This window comes from Eptatretus burgeri, chromosome 11, assembly GCF_056783735.1.
Source record: "Eptatretus burgeri isolate ZD-2024b chromosome 11, Ebu_testis_v1, whole genome shotgun sequence".
NCBI lineage: Eukaryota > Metazoa > Chordata > Myxini > Myxiniformes > Myxinidae > Eptatretus > Eptatretus burgeri.
Window position 1 is genome coordinate 27,158,637 of NC_140971.1, and position 22,459 is coordinate 27,181,095.

Below are 22,459 nucleotides of genomic sequence, written 5' to 3' on the forward strand. Positions count from 1 at the left end.
TATGAATGTATAATGGCAAAGTCTGCCATTACAAATGTCTATATTCACTGGCTGCCTAAATTAAAACACTTGATTTGCATACTAAAAATGCTAAACTAAATCCTTCTATTTCCAACTCTGAAAAGGTTCACTTGGGCCTCCTGAAAGAAAGTCTTCAAACTTTATGCCAGAATAACTCAATCGAATCAGCTGATCTGAGTAGCTGTCAAGCTAGCCCTTAGTCAACTTGATGCAATTTTGCATGGAAAAAATAATCATTTCCACTTCTACATTTCCAACCATAACAAAGCCAGCAAGATTGCAAGTTGTGCATTTCCCTGTATCTAAATAGTCTTCACGAGGACGACCTCAAAATACTTTTCATGAGTTATGATGGTCGAAATGACAGAGAAGTACATTCCCCTCACCATTTTCTTCATTTTCACGACAATTCCGGCTCACGGTCTGCATAAATGTAAGGAACCCTCTTTGTAACTAAATGGATCAGCCATTCTTTGGAAATCCTGTCCATCATTCTGGTGATGTAGGGCATTTCAATGGTTGTTGCCCAATGTGTGTGGATATCTTGGGACATCCAACTACATCTTTCAAATACTCACATTGCATCCAGGATGCCAGTTTGTGGGAAGCTTTCCTACAGATTCTGTAACATTGTATTGACTTGTATATGTGCATGGCTCACAAAGTGGGTACACATACTGTTACACAAAGGGCAAAAAAAAAGTTTAGAGAAACATGAAATGCACCCCATTATGTTAATCTGCATGTATTCAAATATCTAAATCTAAATTTTTAGACATGCAGCACGTCCGGTTTTAAAGTTACCACTGAAAATATACAACACTGTAAATACACGTTCGAATTTCGAGCTTGGCGTCAGCGTTATGTACGGAATCAGATGAAAAAAAAAACAATGTAAATATTATATTTTGGGATAAGAAACAGATAATTTTTACTCTGCCTTTTTAAACAGGCTCAATATGTGACAGGAAAAAGAAAAATATACCATCAGAGATGGGGAATCCCCCACCATTGAATGAAAAAGGTCATACATATTCCAGATAATGAGGGAGGTGAATTGGAAACAAGACACCATTTGGTCATCATCTCAAAAAAGTTCTCCAGGAGTGAGGAATGTAGGAACCAAAAATAATTGAAATCAGATAAGCGGTTTTCCATTTATTACAAAAAAAAATTTTCAAGATGGCCGCCCCAATCGGCCATCTTGGATCCGGCCATGCCCAAAATCAATAGGGTTCTTCCTTTTCAGGTGGTACATGTGACTCAAATTTCAAATCGATATGGCAAACAGTTTATGAGTTATCGCACCCACAGCTATAAATGTTGACGCCGCCCCAGTCAGCCATTTTGGATCTGGCCACGCCCAAAATCAATAGGGTTCTTCCTTTTCAGGTGTGACATGTGTAACCCAAATTTCAAATTGATATGGCGAAAAAATTTTTTCAAGATGGCCGCCCCAGTCGGCCATCTTGGATCCTGCCACGCCCAAAATCAATAGGGTTCTTCCTTTTCAGGTGGTTCATGTGTGACCCAAATTTCAAATCGATATGGCGAACAGTTTATGAGTTATCGCACTCACAGCTATAAATGTTGACGCCCGGACGGACGGACAGACGGACGCCCTGGGTGACAACAATATCCCCCTTCCGCCACGCGGCGGGGGATAAAAACAACACATTTTGAGAGAGTCCAATGTTATAAATTACGAAGAAAACACAGACTAGTTCAGAAGCAAAGAAAGCCACAGTTGTAAGCGAAAAAATAACGTTAAAATCGAATACATTTCTTTCGAACTTTTGAAAATAATCACTTTAAACATGAAAAGAAAAACATAATTCTTACCTCTCAGATCCTCACAAGGCACCAAAAAAAATTATAGCGTTGGTTAAAATGAAGAATTATCAGACAAATGCGAGTCACCTCGTTCGGCTCGGCATCCTCACGCTGGATTCATACGTTCCGGCTCTCGCAAAGACACGGACACGAAGACAAACGCTGCGCTCAATGGCGAATGGAAATGTGCTGACACGCTTGCAAGTGCCTATTATATCCATCAATCGGGGAGGTTTGCAAGACGGCAAGATTTTCTAATGCTAGCGTTATTTGCGTCCGACGAGAGATGATGATTCGTACATAACGGGACTGACACAAAAATCAAGACGGGATTACTTGTGGCCCGAATTTTATTTTTCTGATCACAAATTTGATCTATATTTTTCTGCCGTTAGGCTCTGTCATATTTCCAAGAAATTAAGGGAGATTTGGAATAAAAATCATAGGAAACATTATCAACACTGGACTCCTTATTTTCCTCAATGCAGTGGACACGAAGCGTAATGTACGAATCCATTATTTCATCAGATAGGGTAGATACCACAAAACCCGAATAGGGAGACAGAACATCAAAACATAAAAGAGACACCAAAGTTCACATTCTGAGTCATCACACTCAAAATAACTGTCACATGTAGAGTAAAATAAAAATTTTACCAATCAAACTAACATTTCTAAGGTTACAATACCCATATTCTGTTGCTTTAATTCGTCTTTAATAAAACAGGGAAATGGAGAGTATGATATTGCCAGTTTCTACAGGTTCCCCAAGATGTCCACTTTCATTTCTGACCATTGATGGTTTGTCCAAGTACCTCATAATAGTTTTATGTGGAATTTCCCACAAACATACCATAGCATACCCACTTTGTGAGCCATGCACCTATTCATGAACTAGCAAATACAACCGGCTGCTTCGCTGATGGTGGTGTGAAGGGGAGGGGGGGGTGGAGAAAGAGAAAGGGAGAGGAGGCAGAGAGGATGGAGGGGAAGCGAGCAGTGGGTGAAGAGGGGGAAGCAAGGAAGGAGAGAAGAGTGAGGAAGAGGGATGGAGGTGGGGAGAGCAACGCCTCACAAAACATTGCTTTACACTGTGGGAGGGAGGGTGCGAGAGAGAGAGAGAGAGAGAGAGAGAGAGAGAGAGAGAGAGAGAGAGAGAGAGAGAGAGAGAGAGAGAGAGAGAGAGAGAGAGAGAGAGAGAGAGAGAGAGAGAGAGAGAGAGAGAGAGAGAGAGAGAGAGAGAGAGAGAGAGAGAGAGAGAGAGAGAGAGAGAGAGAGAGAGAGAGAGAGAGAGAGAGAGAGAGAGAGAGAGAGAGAGAGAGAGAGAGAGAGAGAGAGAGAGAGAGAGAGAGAGAGAGAGAGAGAGAGAGAGAGAGAGAGAGAGAGAGAGAGAGAGAGAGAGAGAGAGAGACAGCAAGAGAGCAACAGAGGTGTGGGAGGAGAGTGCTGCATTGTATTTGGAGGGGGAGCGAGGAGGGGAAAGACAGACAGACAGACACAGAGTGGGGTGGGGGGAGGAAAAAAAACAAAAGCGATAGGTGAAGGGTGGAGGTGACATTAGCAAAGAGTGATATGTTATGCTCAATGACCAAACGCAAATAAAAAACCCATCACATCAGAATAGCTGTATACACAACACCACAAAAGTTTGTCATGTTAACTACTGGCACATCTGCATAAAAACTTTGATATCCCAACTCCAGAAAATTTGTGGGAACATGAACCAAAAGCATGGACTGAAACCAAGGAAGTACCACTCACGGATAACCTCGTGATCCCATTGAGCGTGAACATAAAAAAACAAGGCGTTGCAACCAGATATACTTAGGTACAAACAAGAGAGAAGGCAGCATTGCTAAATGAGGTGTTAAAACCAGTGATTTTGGACTAAACAATGCAGAAATCAAGAAAATTACCAAATACCAAGACCTCAACAATGAAGTGAAAAGATCCTGGGAGCTGAAGAATGACAAAGTTGTACCAGTGATAATTGGAGCTACAGGAATGATAACAAAGAACCTCAGAGAGATATTAAAAACCATCCCTGGGAATTTTACTACAAACGAACTGCAGTTAGAAGCTGTCCGGGGCTCAGGGACGATCCTGAAGAGAGCGCTCGGCACAAAACTTTGAGAACAGAAAACTTCACAGCTTGGTCCATGAATCATGACCCCTTACTGAAATGAAGATGGATACTTTGAGCCTGCCTTGGGAGGACTCCATTCTGAAACTTACATATGTAGATACCACACACACAATTATGAAAAAGTGTGAGAATATAAAATGTGTTGAGCGAGGTCGTGAAGCCGATTGTACATGACCTGTACACAGATCTCCCATTTCCGACAAATTTAATGCACGTCCGCCACCCATCCGAATGAATCGTCTCGCATCCAAAAGACAGATGGATGGGTCACTATCGAAGCCAGTTTGGAATAATCATTATTCTGAATTTGGGAATTGCATGAAATGAATATGTACATATGTGTGCAAACGTTCCACAACCTTGGAATGAAGAGAAATGTTTTGCAAAAAAATAATATATTGTCGTGGAGGGTGGCCGGACCAAATTTGTGGGAGCCAGGCGGTTAACACAGACAGCCCCCGAACGGTCTCTTAAGAGGCGGCAGACATGTTGCTCGACGGAGATTTCAACATGTGCTCGAAGGGCATGGCGAAGGGCACAGGAGCACTGCACCAGCACAGCACAAGGGGGTTCAGCCTCAAACCCATGACAATTACACGAATAGTTTCTTCAAAGTAAACACATTTAATGAACATGCACAAATATTTACAAAGACAAAAATTCAATGGGTAATAATAATAATAATAATAAAATAAATAAATCCTACAGTAGCGGCCTTGCACACAGACGTAAATACAGAAAAAGGGTGACAAAAATGAAAAGAAAAACCCTCCTTTTTAAGTTTACTGGTACTTAGCTTGGCCCACCAGCACGTGCACAAAATGGCGCAGTCACTCATCGCAGGGCAGACGCACACCAGGCAATTCACAAGCAGCTTTTCACACGAATGCTCAAAACGTGCCAGTAAGGGCGTAGCCAGGCTGAGGCAGACGAGGCAGCTTCCTCGTCGCTCATTTCCTGAAATATGATCTGGCCTGAGCCCTCTGGCCATCTGAGCTCACTGGGGAGTAAACTATCAAAGCTACCCGGCAGTGCTCTGAATACTCTTATCTCCACTACTATCACAATACCTTAATAGGACAACACCCCCCCCCCCGACCTCTTTTCGCCTCATCGCTTTTGGACCTCTGGCTACGCCCTTGGCCAGCCTTCCTCTTTCCAAAGGTGCCACCTGCCTCATGCAGTCCTCACACCGACCTGGTGTGCAAGCTCGGCCAAACTCCCGACGGAAGTCCTATCCAGACAGAAGCCTTCCACAATCCACATGAGCAATGCGCCAGCCTCTCCTCTGCTGTGTGCGCTCCATCTACTTCGCCCTATATCCTCCGCTTCCAGGGCGTGGCCTGCTCGCCCCCAAACCCGGGGAGGCGGGGCTTCTCCTATTTGTCGTCGTTTCAGGGACTCGTTTCCCAGCGTTACTGCCTGGCTTGAAAAATAAAAAACATAGGGAAAAAAAAATCACAGAGGGCAATCATGAACTGGGGAACGAATTTTACCTCCCTAGGCTAATTAACACCACACCACCCCTCGTGTGGTGACATACAACACTTAAGACGCGTAACACTGGACATCATGACAGTGTTAGATCTAGCACAAGGCTAGGCCTTTACACAACAGTGTACTATTCACGTTTCCATGACCATTGCATTTTGCAACTTGGGGAGAATGCAGGGGTGGAGAGGGGGAACAAAAAGGACGTAATGTCTGATCCCTGGGAGCAGAAAAATTCATTGTTTTTTGGCAAATCCATGTGTGGATTACTAAAATTAACACTGGGTTGTTAGCAGTAAACAAAAGGTTTCTGGAATGGAAAATAAATTGCCAATATTGACTGTCAATAAAGTATTCGTGTACTGAAACGTGTACAAGCTATATTGTTCAACTGACAGCGGAGCGACAAGTTCAATGCCAGTAAAAATTTAAACAATGGTGTGCATTAACCTTTGAGCTCTGGACAAAACATTCACCCCAGAACATACAAAATGAAGATTCAGCCAAAACTGGCATCAGAGTACAAACCTTCAAAGCCAAAAGGCTGACGTTGATATCTGCCCCTTCTCGCCGAGTCTGTCTGTCCGAACTCGCAGTATCAGCTCCTCGCTCATTTCCAGCGAGATCTATGAGAGAGAGTTTTCCATGTACTGGCACAGGACAACCAGGATGGAGGCTCTTGGGCCGCAGGATAAGCTGGAAGATGGCATGAGATCTTGACGAATTGGTGTTCATAGATGTTTGGCCAGTGGTTCTAACGACGAGGAAAGCAGTGGGTTTGGGGAAATAAACAAAATCACTCGATTTGACAGCTATGAGATCATCTTTATTCCAATTCTACTTTGCAAGTACCGGTAATAACAGGTTTGTGCCTGTTCTTCACACTTATTGTCCCACATTTTGACTGAACATTTTGCTCCGTTTTGCAAGCTTTTGTACCAATAAGCACTGTTGATAGACACTGTGTACGATAAAGTGAACCTAATTGTGGTATCGATCTGTTACTCTTGAGCATCGATCATATACTGTTTTGTTTTTGGATACAATGTCGAGGCTCGTGGAGGAGCAAAAACAGAGGGTGTGTGGGGGGAGGAGGGGGGGAGGGGGAGGAACCATCAACAGGGAGGAGGGACAAAATAGTGAGACTTTAAGAAATACAGGATGTAGAAAAGAATGGGAGTCAGGGAAAACACATGGGGTGAGCAAGATGGCTACTGCTGCAAACTCAAGAAGCAAATAAATAAATAAAAGGAAAAAAAAACTTTGGGTAGGGTGGGGAAGGGAGTTTATGTAGGGTTAATGGGGGTAAAAAAAGATCATGGTTGCAGATGTGGAAAATGCAATCAATAAAATGATAACTGTTGCATTTAAATGCGCAGAATCAATGGTGTTCTTCACCAATGCCCATTTGTCTCAACGATAATGCACTCAACACCAAGGGTGTTTAAGACGATTTCCTAAGTTTGGTTGTCCTGATGTTTGCATTCATTCCTCCAGAAACCATTATTGGTGCTAAGACTGAGCAACGACTCACCTGCCAGATGTTGAGCGATGTAGTTGTTCCGAGCACACTCAAATCACAAAGTCCCAGATTCATGGCAACTACAAGGTTATTTTGCTCAGGTATTATGATGACAGACTCTTTAAACAGCATGGGAAAGACAGTTTAGAGACCTCTTTACAAGCATGTCCAGCAAGATAGCAACCACTCTCCCCTCTCTCACAAAACTCAGAACTACATGAACAAAACTATTGAAAATATGCTTGGAACTAAAAAAAAACTTCAATATAGACATAAAGACACACATTTTAAAGAACATTACCATAAAAAAAAAACAACCGCAAAGCATTTCGTTGTGCTCTCTATCAGGTGAAATTCACACAAAGTTAATGAGGTAACAAAGAAGAAAGTCTAACAGACACCTATCAACAGTCAAATCTGATTGAACGTTCTCAACTGACAGGTCATCACCTCCCAACGGTCTAGGTGGGAGGAGCCTGTTACCTTTTCTGGACGTCCTCATAAAGAGATCTGCATAATCATTTACTACGTCCTTCTATAGAAAGCCCACTTTCACCGGCCAGTATACTCGATGGGATTCTTCGTTCAATGAGATACAAGATTGGTTTGATCAATGTATTTTTGAGTCCAGTCAAGAGGACATGTTCCAACTCCAACCTTCAGACAGAGATGGACAAGACTAGGTATATCATCATCAAGTTTATGCACAAATTCCTCACTGCTATCGATGAACGGAAGACGGGTCCTGAAAAGTGCCCAGTCCACATCAAGATTCCTTGGAAAGGGAAAATGGCGCAAAGATGTGAGGAACAAATCAAAAGATGCGTCTCAAACACGTATCTGGCTGTTCGTCTAAGAGAGATTTTCACCTCTTGATGTCCGATTCCTGCAGTAAAGAAGGATGTTCTGCATACCTCAAAACTTAGCAATAATATTTATGAGTTCAAGTGCCGATGTGATGCTCGGTATGTAGGCAGAACTACCCAGACTCTGACTGACAGAATCAAACAGCACGTCCCTTTGGAAAAACACTATTGGTATGTGAATACAGCTGGTACGTCCTTGTCGGAAGGTCCCAGCATCAATCCCAACGTTGTGTGCATCTGCTATTGGACAGCATTTGATTAAGAATGCAAACTGTGCTGAACAGTACAACGTGGATGCATTCGAGATATTGAGTTCCAGAAGCGACATTTATCGATTCCATGGACCCTTCGTTATGTCGGCAAAAAAAGGTTGTCCACTCGCTTTGCTCATTTGTGCAAAGAAGAGGAGGAACACGAACTCATCTCACGATCACAGCTATTGATGAAGAGGATTCTACAACAGCCATAGCAGCTCCGCTTCTGACTCTGCAACCTCCAATTGGAGAGCTGAACACTGAACAGGCTCCTCCCACCTAGACTGTTGGGAGATGATAACGCATCAGTCGAGAATGTCCAATCAGAATTGACTTTGTTGATGGGTGTTTATTAGACTGTTCTTCATTAACTCATTCACTTTGAGCAAATTTCACCTGATGAGAGCACAACGAAAAGCTTTGTGGTTTTCTTTTTGTGGTAATTTACTTCAAAATGTCTCTGTTCATGTCCATATTCAAATTAGTGAAGTGACACCTGAGCACAAAAAAGGCAAATAGAGCAGTTAAGTGAAAGATTGCAACCTGTTGCAATTGCCTGCATTGACCAGACTCAAGATCTGAGATGCATCAGTAACCAGGATCTCTTTTAGGCCAACCACATGGACCTGCCCTCGCTTGTCCTCCATCACATGAAGTCTTGCTTTTCCATTCAAGAGGTCAAATACCTGCAATGGAATTTAAAACACTTACAAACTTAAACCTGCAAAGATCACCAAATCTTATATCTGCAAAGATCATCACGAGCTTGAAAATAAACCGAAGGTGGGCACTGATGCTCTCGAGAAGCATCGAGTTTACAAATCAACAAAAAGTAATCCCATTTTTAAATTAATTAATTTCACAGGGATGAAAACGAGCCACAACACAAGCATAACCACCAGACATTTTATACATCATCCCTCAAAATGATAAACTAGTACTTCACCTTGCTAGCATAAAGCTCAAAGTAAGCAGCGAAGACAGCAAGATTAAGACTCTGATACCGCTGCTGAATTATCAGCTCAAACACATCACGTGCTGAAAGGGACAGGCCAGTCAAGTAAACATGCCACCACAAATTGGCAAACAACCTTCACCAAGCAACAATGATGTCCACAGTTATTATATATGATGCCAAGCTAATATGCCAATATCAAAGTCTTTCATTTCAAAACCAGCACAAGCTGCATAACAATTCAAAACTACGACTTAGAAAAGCTAAAATAAAAGGGTAGACAAAGCCCAGATGGAATGTTCAAACACACCTGAAGCAGCACTTGTGAAGAAGTTCAGATTCTTAATGAATGGAAGGTTTGAAAATAAAGCTCATCACGGTGAACACCACCATTATGCAAGTGGATCGTCACAAACAACCCTGCACGTTCATCACCAAAGATCTTCAGGAAAGTAGGTGGTCTGCAATGCCCCATTGGGCTTTTCCTCCAGTTTGAGCCAGACCAGTCTTCATCATTGACACTTAAACATGTTTTCTTGACACGACGGGGTCACTTATCTGTCCGTAATACATTTATATGGCCTCAAAGTGGACAGTTAGGGAGATATGAGGGTCGAAAGTTTGTGGTGTCTGCCATTTTTTATGCCATTTAGACTGCTTTCTTGAAGTCCGATTTTGGATATGATGTTTAGGGGATCATAGTGAACCATTTGCAGCAGAGAAAGTGATTTGCAATTCGTTATGGGTCACCTATTTTGTGGCTACATTGCCTAGACTCCAAGGTTAAAATCACCGACATCATCATCATGACAAGTGGATACGGATGCAAGAGGAGGCTTTTTCCCAGCAATTTCCGCAAGGATCTCATCAGATAGCAGCCCAGGATATATCGATCATTGTGTTAATGATAATGATGTGAATGTAATTTACTTCTAGGTGGCAGCAAAGTCGAAAAATGACTTCTTTTTTTTATACCGTAAAGACTGAATGATTAACCCCTCATATTTGCCTCGATTCAAGATTGAAACTATTGCTTTGTGTATGCTGCATTATGGAGACTGCAATTTGCGAGGTCATTGACAATGGTAAGAATATCGTGAAAATCAGTGCAAAAGGAAGTGGCAAGTATGAACGACGCGAGTGCTTTGTGAGGGGTGAACGTTCCTGCAACCAAAGGGCAGAGATTATATGTGGACTGCTGGAGAACTTACTGCAATAGAAGCATCAAATCGAAGAAAAAAGGACAACGAAGGTGATGTCTCCGCACAAAGGAGCCAGAGTTCAATTTCAAATATCATTGCTTCCTCTGTGGGACCCTGGTAGTCCATGAAAATAAGGGTGACCGTTTTCTTTGCCAGGAGCTGGTATTTTCAATCTTCCATCATGCGAGCTTGTGATGAGGGGTGACCAATGAGCTGAAACTGTTCAGGGCAGAATAATATATGCACGTGACCTTCATGCCGCTGATGCTATATACCACCAGGCATGGAGCAAGAATCTTCATACAGGAGAACAAATTCCTTCATGATTCCAAAGAGAACCCACCGGCGAGGCAGCCACGTTTAGGACGGGCAGATTTGGTGAGGAAGGAAGCTTTTCTGTGCATGGTTGATGAACAGTGATCAGCAGAGTCGGCAATTTAGTAGATGAGATGTCTGAAATTTGCTACGAAGCTTATTGTGTGAAATACAAGCAAGGTGGGGCAGGGGAGGATGCGACCATTTTGTGTTCACAAATGGATGACCTGATGTAGGCCAGTGAATGACAATGAAGCACGACACGTGAGTGTGGCTATCAGAGAAGATGGATAGCAATAATGCTTTTGAATTCAGCTTCAAGAAGAAAGACCAGGTTTCAAATGTGTGACTTGATGGAAAGGCAGTATCAGTCAAGCCACAACTGTTCAGTGCCGGCCAAGGTAGCACAATACAAGAAAAGGGACGACAACTCTGACGAGAAATGAAATGATGAATGATCAAATCACCCAACAGCTCTGAATAACACGGCCTCCTCAGAGAATAGCAAAAGTTACAATCAGCAGATGAGCATCTCAATCAAAGACCAGAAATGAGCGCAAGAGGTGAGCATGGCATGTCTTGGATGGCGGGTCACTGCTCCACAAACTGCCGTGGAAGAAAAATACCACATTCAAAGGCATTTGCAATGTGTGTGGCACATGTGAAATGGAGGTATGCAAATCCAACCATAGCAATTAATGGATGTTTCGGAGTCATCTACAAAAGACTTTATGCATCTCAGAAGAAACAAGGGAGCCATTGGTCTGAAAGTGGCATTCATGAGCCAGATGGTTCTGAATCATTTTCTGCCCAATCATGACAATTAATTGGCCTTCTTCATGAAATTTTCAGTTCAAGTGAGAAAACAACAATACAAGCTGACCCGATCTGCTGATCACACAAACGGCTATGGACTGTTCTTCAACAGGTGTCACTCCTGTAATTCCGGAGGACAATGATCTATTGGTGCTCCTTTGTCATCACACCAACACTAAAGGATTATTTCTAAAACCAGGAAAAAAATGCAACACTGACTTTGGGATAACGCTCTCCATAAATCTTTAGGCGATTAATTATGCCACCTTTTGCCCTTCATTCACAGGCTGTGCGTTTGTGACAGCACACACAGCATCGTTTGATCAGCATAGTAAAAGGAGCCACTCTAATAACAAACAAACAAAAAACACAAGGTGTCTGGCCATAGCCCGACAGGGATTTTTTTTTTTTTTTGGTTATTGTATTTTTGGATACATTGTCAAGGCTCGTATGAGAGCTAAAACAACACACAGCAAGGGGGCATGAGACAAGAGGGAAGGACAAAACAGTGGGGAACAGAGACATTAAGAGATCTGTGGAAGGGAGAGGGATGGGGCAGGGAACACAGGGTATACAAAATGGACATTACAGCAACTTTCAGGAAAGAAAGCAGGGAATTTGAAAGAGGTGGGTTTGGGGTGGATTAACAGGGGTAGAAAAGATCAAGGTTTTTAGATGGGGGAAGATAAGAGGTGGTGGTGAACAACTGTTTTGAAGGCCTGCAGGGAAGAATGGGATTGAACAGTGTGGGAGTTTATTCCAAAGGCGGGAAAAAAAAAGGAATGAAAGGGTGAAGGTAAGCAGCGATTCTTTTTTTTTGGTAGTTTCACCAGAAGGATGTTGTTGGCGGACCTCAAGCACCCTGCAGAAATATGGGGAGGGGGGGGGTGGGTCATATCGCAGACAGAGCAGGGGGGGCAAGACCGGAGAGGAGACTCCAGAAGACAGAAAGACCACCGATCTGCCTGCGATGAGAGTGTGAGAGGCCCAAAGACTCAGCCTCACCGCGGGAGATACCAATGATCCTAAATGCCTTGGTTTCCACAGCGTGAAGCTGAGAAAGGTGAGAGGCAGGAACACCAGCCCAGAGGAGAGAGCAGTACTGAATCAGGCTGCGGATGAAATCTTTGTAAGTGGTCAGGAGCTCAGGTTGGCGGAGGAAGGACTTTCCACAACAGAGAATTCCCAGTTGGCGACTGGCTTTGGAGGCCAGGTTGGAAATGTGGCTTTCCCAGGAAAGATCATGGTAGACAGTGAGACCCAGAAGCTTGAATGGAAGAACTTATTCTTGAGGATTGTTGAGAAAGTATATGAGGGTGGGGGGGGGGGGGTTCTAAAGCGTTCTTTCGGAGAGACATTGGAAGTGTGAGAGATTTGTCAGGCTTGAAAGACATGTTCTACGTGTTGGCCCAGTTTGTGATTTTACCCAGATCTGCAGAGAGCGAAGAAGCTGCTGCTTGCTGGGCTGGGGGATGACAGATGGTATGACAGTCATCAGCAAAGAGATAAAGAGGATTTTCCAGAGTCAGAGAGATCATTGATGAAAATCAGAAAAAGAACAGGGCCTAGAACGCTGCCTTTAGGAACTCCAGCCTGGACAGGAACAGGCGATGAGAACTCCATTTCGGGCCACATGTTGGCTGCGACAGGAGAGGAAGTCTGCGAACCAAGAGTGGAGATGGCCTTGGATACCTTAGGAAAATCATGCAAATGTCACTGTCACATTGACCTTGGAAATGTTTCAAGATGCAGGTATCAAATTGCCACAAAGTAATTTTATTTTTTGTACCACCCCCCCCCCACCAAAATCCCCCCCCCTCTACTTGAACATTGGTGACTTCGTTGCCATGGAAACAATGTTCTACTGCAACAGATTTCCACCATTTTGGAAAAGCGTCATCTGTCTCCCAGCCCCCACAGAAATCGTGTTTTAATAACGATCAGATTATCAAATCTGCTCAGAATTTGTCGGTGATGTTTTCCAACTCATTTGTGTCAAGTTTGATGTCACGTAGCACAAACACTTTTGGTCGATTCAGTTTTATGCAAATGACGTCACAGTCACCATTGACAGACAAAAATATTGATAGCCTCACTTTTGTCTTTTGGAATCCTCCAGCAAAGTTTGATGAAGACAGCTGAAAGTGTTGGCGAGTTATCGCACTCACAAACAAACCAACATGATGAAAATTTTCAATTTTTGTCATAAACCGATTAATTATCACAAAAACAAAACAAGTACATCATTTGCAACAGCCCCACAAAACAGACAGTTTCAGCTGGTGAAAGAGCGCTTGTCTGTCTCCATGAAATGGTTAAAAGAGGTGATGACCATGAATAAATCCAACGTACAGGTGCAAACACTGCCCCTAACAGAAGCTGCCAAATTTCACACTGAGTGTACTATCAAGTTCAAGTGTAGATGGGTGGAGATGATGCCTTGAATCCAGTGCAGTGGGGCTGGTGTCTCATGAACAATCGACTAGAACTACGAAAGATGAATTCGGCACCAGCACCAAAATTCCTATCGAATGTCATTCAGTGCAAGTGCAAAGGAGTCTGATACCAAGCAATGCACTTGTCAAAACAGACTTGAATGCACTCGTGCTTGGGCAGAGTGCAAGGGCATTTGGTGCACCAATTCACCTTCGTGCTGAGACACTGACGTGCATGACTGATCATGAATTAACGGATATCGAAATTAACGTCTAATGGGGACAAGTTCATTCCATTCAGTCACAGTGAATTTGATCAACCACAAACCTGAAGTTTTTTTTATTTTCGTTAATCTCCCTTCCAGGGACATACAATAAAACTGACATACACTGCACAGGAAAGAATGGCAAGGACTGACGCATATGTCAAAACAAAGGCGATAAGCTCTCACAGACCTGAAAGCAAAAAAAAAAAAAAAAAAAAAAAAAAAAAAAAAAAAAAATGCGTGGCATTGTGAAATTCAAATCGGCGAGAACTGGCCACAGCAGTGAACAATTTCGTCTATCATAAAGAAGGAAGAAAGGAAGAGAAGCATTCCTTTCACATCTTCAGATGCATAGGGCTGCTGAAGCAATTTTGCTTGGCCAGTGGACAATCCTGAACAGGTTGCCACTGCAACAACAGAGGATACTCAAATGGCTTATTCTTCCCAGTAAATCGGTACTCATTTTGCCAACCTCGAAATGACAGGCTGAGGAAACCAACCTGATGTTATTTTAACGGAACAACAGGGGCTCAAACTCAGGACCCCAAGATGTTTAGCCAAACACCTAAAAGGGAAAGCCAACACCAGGTTCACTTGGAGGAAGTGCAGACAAAATGGTGGTCATGTTGACATGTTCATGACAAATCAATCTCCATATAATATTTTTTATCCCCATGAGCTCACTTGATTTGTTTGAAAGAATCTCCAAAAATCATTTCATTCACTTGTAAATGCTCTTTCATGAACCATTCTGGATCAAACGAGTTTGGATAATCACTTGGCCAAATCAGTCCAGCGAGCCGTTTATATTATTGTGACAATCTTTGGATCCAGCCCGAGACTTAGCTTCGTCAAATTTAAGTGGCATTCATGGCTAAGGCTAAACGAGAGGTATATTTCATGCAACAACGCAAAGAAACTTTTGTATCGCAAAAAAAAACAAAAAAAAAAAGATTCTGACCATTTCAGTTGAAATGAGAATGGAACAAGTAAAGTGCCAACTTGTATTCACATTAATGGGTTGCAACACTCAATGGAAACTGCAGACTAGCAAGGCTAACGAAATCATGAGAAAGGCACAATAAACGAGGAATCACACAAGTAACTTCCTGGAAAAGCAGACTGGTAATGGTACTGGATATTAAAAAGGAGATGCTGCACTGTTTAACGAATGTTAGAATTAAAGAACCAACAAATCATTAGTAATCCTCCATCACATGACAATCATTTTATGGAGCAATTCTCACCTGCCAAAGCATAGATCCCATGAGAACCCTCATGGCTTTTTCCTGAACATGTTCCACCCATTGTCTATGAAAAAGAAAATTAAACTGGATTAAGAATAAAAATGAAGTACCAAAAAAAAACAACTAAACAATAGATTTGCTTGTACACATTTAAATAGCAGGTTGTGTCAGTGTGGAATGCTGCTTCAGTGCAAAGCATACGTGAGTTTTTCCACTGCCAGTCTGTCCATAGGCAAAGCATGTGACCATGGCACCCTCAAATATTGCTTGAACCAATGGCTGGGCTGTGAATCTGTAAGAAACAAACGATAGCATTACACACTTTAATTATATTGCAAAGTCGAAGCTCATGTGGAACAGAACATAAAGTGGGGGGAATACCAACAACAGAGTAGAGGGGCACTTGGAAGAATGGGTAAGGAGAATGAGAGAGTAAGGGGATGACGACAATGGGTGAATGAGTTGGAGAAAAGCTTAAACACAGCAAGAAGGGGCTGAAATAACAGGAAGAGTAAACCAGAGATGAAAGTTATGGAACAAATACACTGAAGAGTGGGAAGGGAGAATAAAGAGAACAAGAACCTGGAAATGAAGGGGAAGGCTAGGGAAGGGTTAATGAGGGTAGAAAAGATATTCAGCATGTGGGTGAACAACCATTTTGAAACCCTGGAGGAAAGGGTGATATTGAATAGACCAAGTAAGTTTGTTTCAAAGTGAGAAGAAGAAAAAAAAATGGAGGTGAGCAATAAACCTGGATTTTAAGAGTTTCACCAGAAGTGCATTACTGGCAGAACATATAGACCTAAGGGTGGAGGATGGGGGTATGGAGGGAGGTGGAGAACAGAGCATGAAGGGCAAAGGGATTTATCCCATCTTGTCTTCAGTTGTCCTACCCTTCCTCCCGCCTATGATACACTGAAGCTTGTGGCGAGGAAGTTGTCCTGAAACAACTTGCCTTCACCTCATGGAAGGCTAATTCAACAGAAGGCAATCTCAGTTCCTTCCAGAAAGCTCAGAACAAGTGTGTGTAACCTCAGGAAAGCCAGAAAACATCATCTTTGTAATCTCAAGTCTGAACTCTCAAACCTGTCTCCCTCCTCCAAATCCTGGTGGTGTCTCGTTAAGTCTGTTTCTGGTGTATATTCCACCTCCATCCTCTCCCTTACCTCAAATGGCCATACAGCTGACACTGCACGTGAAAAGGCTGAATGGTCTAAACTCCGTGTTTCCTTCTGAATCATGTGTTCCAAAACCCATCGCTTTTTGTACCCACCTTACCCAGTCACACCCAGCTGTTCCGAGACTCTGTGTCCTTTACTCCTGAAAAAGTGGAGTTTGCAATTGCTGTCAAACCTCAACTCAGATTCTGCAACCAGTCCAGACAGCATCAGCCCATGTGTCCAAAAAGTTGCTCTTGCTCACCTTCTCCGTTCTATTCACCCCCTCATTTGCTCAAGGTGATCTGCCATCTGATCGGAAATCAGCAAACATTACTATTCTGCATAAAAAAGGTGCAAAAACAGATCCCTGCAACTACAGACCAATCAGCCTTCTCCCAATAATCAGCAATGTCTTGGAATCCATCATCGCTTGAGACATTAAATCCTTCCTCTACTCCAATGGCTTGATTTCTGACCATCAATTTGGATTCAGACCAGGTCACGACCCTGGATATGCTGCTTCTGCTCTGCCAACAATGGATGGACATCCTCAATGCCAGACATGAAATCAAAGCAATCTCCCTCGACATATCGTGTGCCTTTGATACGGTCTGGCAACCTGCCCTGCTCACCAAACTCTCCAGATGGTATCCAGACATCTTCACTCATGGCTCGCAGACTTCCTCCCCTGCCGCAGCAAACGTTCTCAAGCCCTCTTCCTGTCCAGGCTGGAGTTTCTCAAGGCAGTGTTCTGGGACCTGTTCTTTTTCTGGTTTTCAACGATCTCTCCGACTGGAAAATCCTCCATGACTTTTCTGATAACTCCCAACTCTGCAGTACCACCTACAATATCATCCCCCAGATCAGCAAGCAGCATCCTTTTCACTCTCTGCAGATCTGGCTAAAATCACAAGCTGGTCCAACACATGGAACATCTTTCAATCCTGAAAAATCTCACTCTCACTATATCTCTCTGAAAGGACCGTCTGGAACCTCCTCCCCTCCCCCCACCCCCACAGACTTAATCAACAATCCTCTTGAAGAAGTCCTTTCATTCAAGCTTCTGAGTCTCACTATTTGCCATGATCTTTTCTAGGAAAGCCACATTTCCAAGCTGGCCTCCAAAGCCAGTCGCCAACTGGGCATTCTCTGTCATGCAAAATCCTTCCTTGGCACACCTGAGATCCTGACCACATACAAAGCTTCGTCCACAGCCTGACAGAGGACTGCTCTCCCCTTTGGGCTGGTGCTCCTGCCTCACCTTTCTCGGCTTCACGCTGTGGAAACCAAGGCATTTGGGATTATTAGTATGTCCCACGGTGAGGCTGAGTCTCTGTCTGTATGTCTGTCTGTCTGTCTGTCTCTCTCTGTCTCATCGCAGGCAGGTCGGTGGTCTTTCTGTCTTCTTCAGTCTCCTCTCCAGCCTTGCCCCCCCTCCTCCGTCAGACATGTCCCACCCCCATATTTACGCAAGGCTCTCAAGGTCTGCCAACAACCCCCTTCTGGTAAAACTACCAAAATCACGAATCACTGCTCATCTTCACCCTTTCATTCCTCTTTTTCCCCACCTTTGGAACAAACTCCCACACCCTCCTCAGTCCCATTCTTCCCTCCAGGTCTTCAAAACAGCTGTTCAACACCATCTCTTATCATCCTCAATCCAAAACCATGATCTTTTCTACCCACGTTAATCCACCCCAAACCCACCTCCTTTAAATTCCCTGCTTTCCTTCCTGAAAGTTCTTGTCATGTAAGGACCTCAAAAGTCCCTGTAGTTTCCATCTTGTTTACCCTGTGTACCCTCACCCCACCCCCTCTCCCTTCCAGAGATCTTATGTCTGTTCCCCACCGTTTTTTTCCTTCCCTCTCCCACCCCTCTTGCGTCCTGCTCCCCTTGTTGTGCGTTTGTGTGTTCGCTCTCATGGAGCCCCGACAGTGTATACAACAACAACAAAAAGGTGCAAGACCAGAAAGGAGGCAGAAGACAGGCTACAAACCTGTTTGTGATGCAGAACAACTCATAAATTCAGCTTTCTTGCAAGAGAGTTCAATAATGTTGAGTGTTTGAGACTCCACAGACACCAGGAGACAGATGTGATGCTGGGGCGTCAGCACATAGATGAGAATAGTACTCCATTGAGCTAGGGACAAAGGCCTTATAGACCAAGCAAATCTGATTTTTCAGGAAAGACTTGGAGTGACTGAGGATTCCCAGTACATGGCTGGCTATTTAATACCATCTTTGCTATATGGGTGACCCGGGAGAAGTCATGGCTAATGGTAAAGCCAAGACGTTCAAGAAGCTGATCATTTAAATACTTGTTTGACAATCCTTTTGGAGGATGACAGATTTCCCAGGATTGAAAAACACATTTCATTTGTCAAACCAGTATCTGATAATTTCCAGATCAGCAGAGGACATACATGCTGCTTGACCATCAGTGGGATAGGGTTACTGTATGATTGTGCGGTGCAAAGAACAAAGAAAAAAAAAAGTGTGAAAGGGGGGGGGGTATACACAAGGTAGTTTAGGCAGACCAGGAAAAGAAAGTTCAATACTGCCTTGGGGTACTCCAGCATTCAAGAGAGAGGAAAGGAAAAAGTTCCATTGACAGCAACACTGTGTGGATGGAAGTCATCATTACTCCAGGAATGAGGGCAGCTTTGTATGCACAGGCAGAGCTTCGCATACAAAGCAGGATTGCAGATTGAGCCAGAGAGGCCCACAGAAACAGTCATAACCTCATGTTTGAGATTTAAATGTCTCCGAACATTGCTGAGACGCATCAACATATCCGCTGTTCAAACAGAAATCACGTTGCTTGAAAACAGGAAATTCGACTGATGGATTCCCATGCTTTGCTTCTACTTGGAAGCAAGCTTTCTGTTTTAGTTGAAAGGATATGATGGAGGGAGTGATGTTTGCAGACTTCCACACAGACAGGAGGTACCTGTGGAAGAAAAATAATTATATTCATGTACTCAATTATAATTGTTGCGAATTCTTTATAAATATAATTTTTATGCTGGAGTCGAATTGGCTGTCAGTTATGTTTCCCTTTACCTAAATATTGATAAAAGGAATGTCTTACTATGAAACAAGGTGACCTGGTTGATAACACTGCAACTTTTGCCATGATTATGTCATTCTCTTTCACCCAGTGGACACATATTGCAGTTTGAGTTATTTTGCCTAATGCATATCAGACCCATGTACTCACTGCCTTTTTATATACACAATTGCTTATATTCATTTCTTTGCATTTAAAAAGTACATAATCACATTCTTACTGAGACCTATAACCTAATGTTACATCTCCCACCTATCCTCTACTGTCTGCTTCTTAGTATTTTGTTCGACCAGTAAAATGCCTCTCGTGTGAAACCAATCTCACCAAGGCCAGCTATAGGTCATCATCATCATTCTCTGTCTCTCTCTCAAGTGTATATATATATATATATATATATATATATATATATATATATATATATATATATATATATATATATATATATATATATATATATATATATATATCAGGAAATGTAAGCTTGGTTAAGTGCAAATCATTGTGGATGTCTACATCTCAGTGTTTTGGACTCCATGGTACCATGCAATAAATATTCTTTGATCAAATGTATTTTTCCTTGTGGACAGTGGATTATTTGTGTATTGCAAATTGAGTAATATGATAGGATTTACACCGAGTCAGTGAAGACAACAAATTCCACAACATACCCAAAGGAAGAGAACAGACTGGACAGCACAAAGAAGCCAAATAATTTTCACACAAATCTATTTGACTTGTTAAAGGTGTAATGATCAGACCAGCACACAGGCTGAAAGAAACGGCTTTAATGATTAAATAATCCCAGAAGGGCAATGACATTGAGTTCCGGTAATGCCAGATCTCCAAGATGGAGTAGCAATACCCACAACAAAAGGGACGTCTCAGCAGCTTGTGATTGGGGCAATCAGAAAGCTCGTAACTTTAACAAAACAGTGCAGCAATCCACATGATAAATCATAATAGGATTGCATTACATTGTGTATGACCAGAGAATGTGAGCAAAGGCAGGAAAGATCAACATTTCCCAAACAACATTCTCAGACTTTAAAAAGAAAATGGTATTTGTTGTGGGAATGCCTTTTAGGGGATAACTTTGCATCACATTGGGTAGTTGTCTCCCATATTTCATGTACAGTACGAGTCAATAAGGTATTTTTATTGTGATACAAGATGCTACCTGCCCATCTACATCTAAGATGCTACCATCTACCTGCCTCACGTGTCAAACTGTACTCACTTCAAACCCCTTTATAATGTTATTACCTTTGGAATCCAACCTTTGTTATTACCTTTGGAATTTCGCCAACCCCTTCTTCCTTCTACTTTCCTGTACTTCCTCATTCCACCACCAAGTCTCCTTATCTTCCTTCCTCTGTCCAGATGTCACACCAAGTACCTTCCGAGCTATCTCCCTCACAACTTCTGCTGTCGTTGCCCAATCATCCCACCCATCTTTACCACCATCCAACTCCTGTCTCACCTCCTCCCTAAATTTCACGCAACAGTCTTCCTCCTTCAGCTTCCACCATCTGGTCCTTGGTTCAGCCCTCACTCTCTTCCTCAACCTCACCTCTAAAGTCATCCAACAGACCACCAATCGATGCTGTCGAGCTACACTCTCCCCTGCCACAACCTTACAGTCACTAATCTCTTTCAGGTTGCATCTCCAACTTAAGATGTAATCCACCTGAGTGCACTTTCCTCCACTCTTGTATGTCACGCTGTGTTCCTCCTTCTTCTTGAAATACGTATTTACCACTGCCATTTACATTTTTTTGCAAACTCTACCACCATTTGCCCTTCCACATTTCTCTTGTTGAGACCGTACCTCCCCATCACCTCCTCATCCTCTTTATTCCCTTCCCCAACATGTCCATTGAAATCTGCTCCAATCACCACTCTTTCATCCTTGGATACACTCTCCACCACTTCATCTAACTCTATCCAGAAATCTTCTTTATACTCCATCTCACACCCCATATGTGGGGCATATGCACTGATGACATTCATCATCACCCCTTCAATTTCCAACTTCACACTCATCACTCGGTCAGACACTCTCCTCACCTCCAATACCCTCTTGACATAATCTTCCTTCAGGATTACCCCCGACACCATTTCTCCTCCCATCCACACCATGGTAGAACAGTTTGAAACCACCTCCAATGCTCCTAGCCTTACTCCCCATCCACTTGGTCTCTTGTACACACAGTATGTCCACCCCATAGGTCAGGAACTATGAACCAGAATAGCACTAAGTTCCTTGACTTTGCAAGAAGTCATGGACTTCGGGTGACCCGTTCATGGTTTCAGCACCCACAAGCTCATCGCTGGACTTGGTATTCCAACGCTGGTGGTGTGGCAAAGGTTGACCATGTCCACGTTGATGGTCGCTGGAGGATGATCCAGAACTGTAGGATCTAACGGAGTACGCAGTTCCTCAATACTAACCACCAGCTTGTTGTCGCAACTCTGAAGTTGCACCTAAAATCTGGGAGAATGGTACCATCCCAGCCTCGGCTGGATGTTGGTAAGATCAAGGATGAGAAGGTAGCTGAGGAGTTTGTGAACAAGCTGAGTGGAGATTTGGGGGTCTGGGTGCTTTGGGAGGTCCTGAAGAATTGAGTGCCTACAAGACCACCGTCCTTGATGTTGCCAGTGGATGTCTTGGAACTCACCGCAGGGCAAAGAAGAATTTTGTCACTCAAGGGACACTGGATACCATTGACCAGAGTCACAGGGCCAGGCTGAATAGCAGAGCTGAGCTGTTCAGGGAGCTGAGGCATAAAACTGTACGTGCGCTAAGGGTGGACAAGGAGGCCTATGTGCGAGGAATCTGTGAGGGGGAAGAGCATCATC

The 22,459-nt window shown here is 43.2% G+C and overlaps 1 protein-coding gene across 5 annotated transcripts in view; it reads right to left on the reverse strand.

Annotated features, from left to right (window-relative positions):
* LOC147016725 (kinesin-like protein KIF2A) overlaps positions 1-22,459 on the reverse strand; it is a 105,655-nt gene that overhangs the window by 12,192 nt on the left and 71,004 nt on the right. For all 5 annotated transcript variants that reach the window (XM_085847867.1, XM_085847868.1, XM_085847869.1 and 2 more), the window contains 5 exons: positions 15,571-15,661; positions 15,370-15,433; positions 9,080-9,171; positions 8,677-8,819; positions 6,020-6,245 (listed from right to left, as the gene is read on the reverse strand). In XM_085847867.1, the coding sequence (XP_085703993.1) occupies positions 6,020-6,245; positions 8,677-8,819; positions 9,080-9,171; positions 15,370-15,433; positions 15,571-15,661 (616 nt within the window). The remainder of the gene's footprint in view (positions 1-6,019; positions 6,246-8,676; positions 8,820-9,079; positions 9,172-15,369; positions 15,434-15,570; positions 15,662-22,459) is intronic.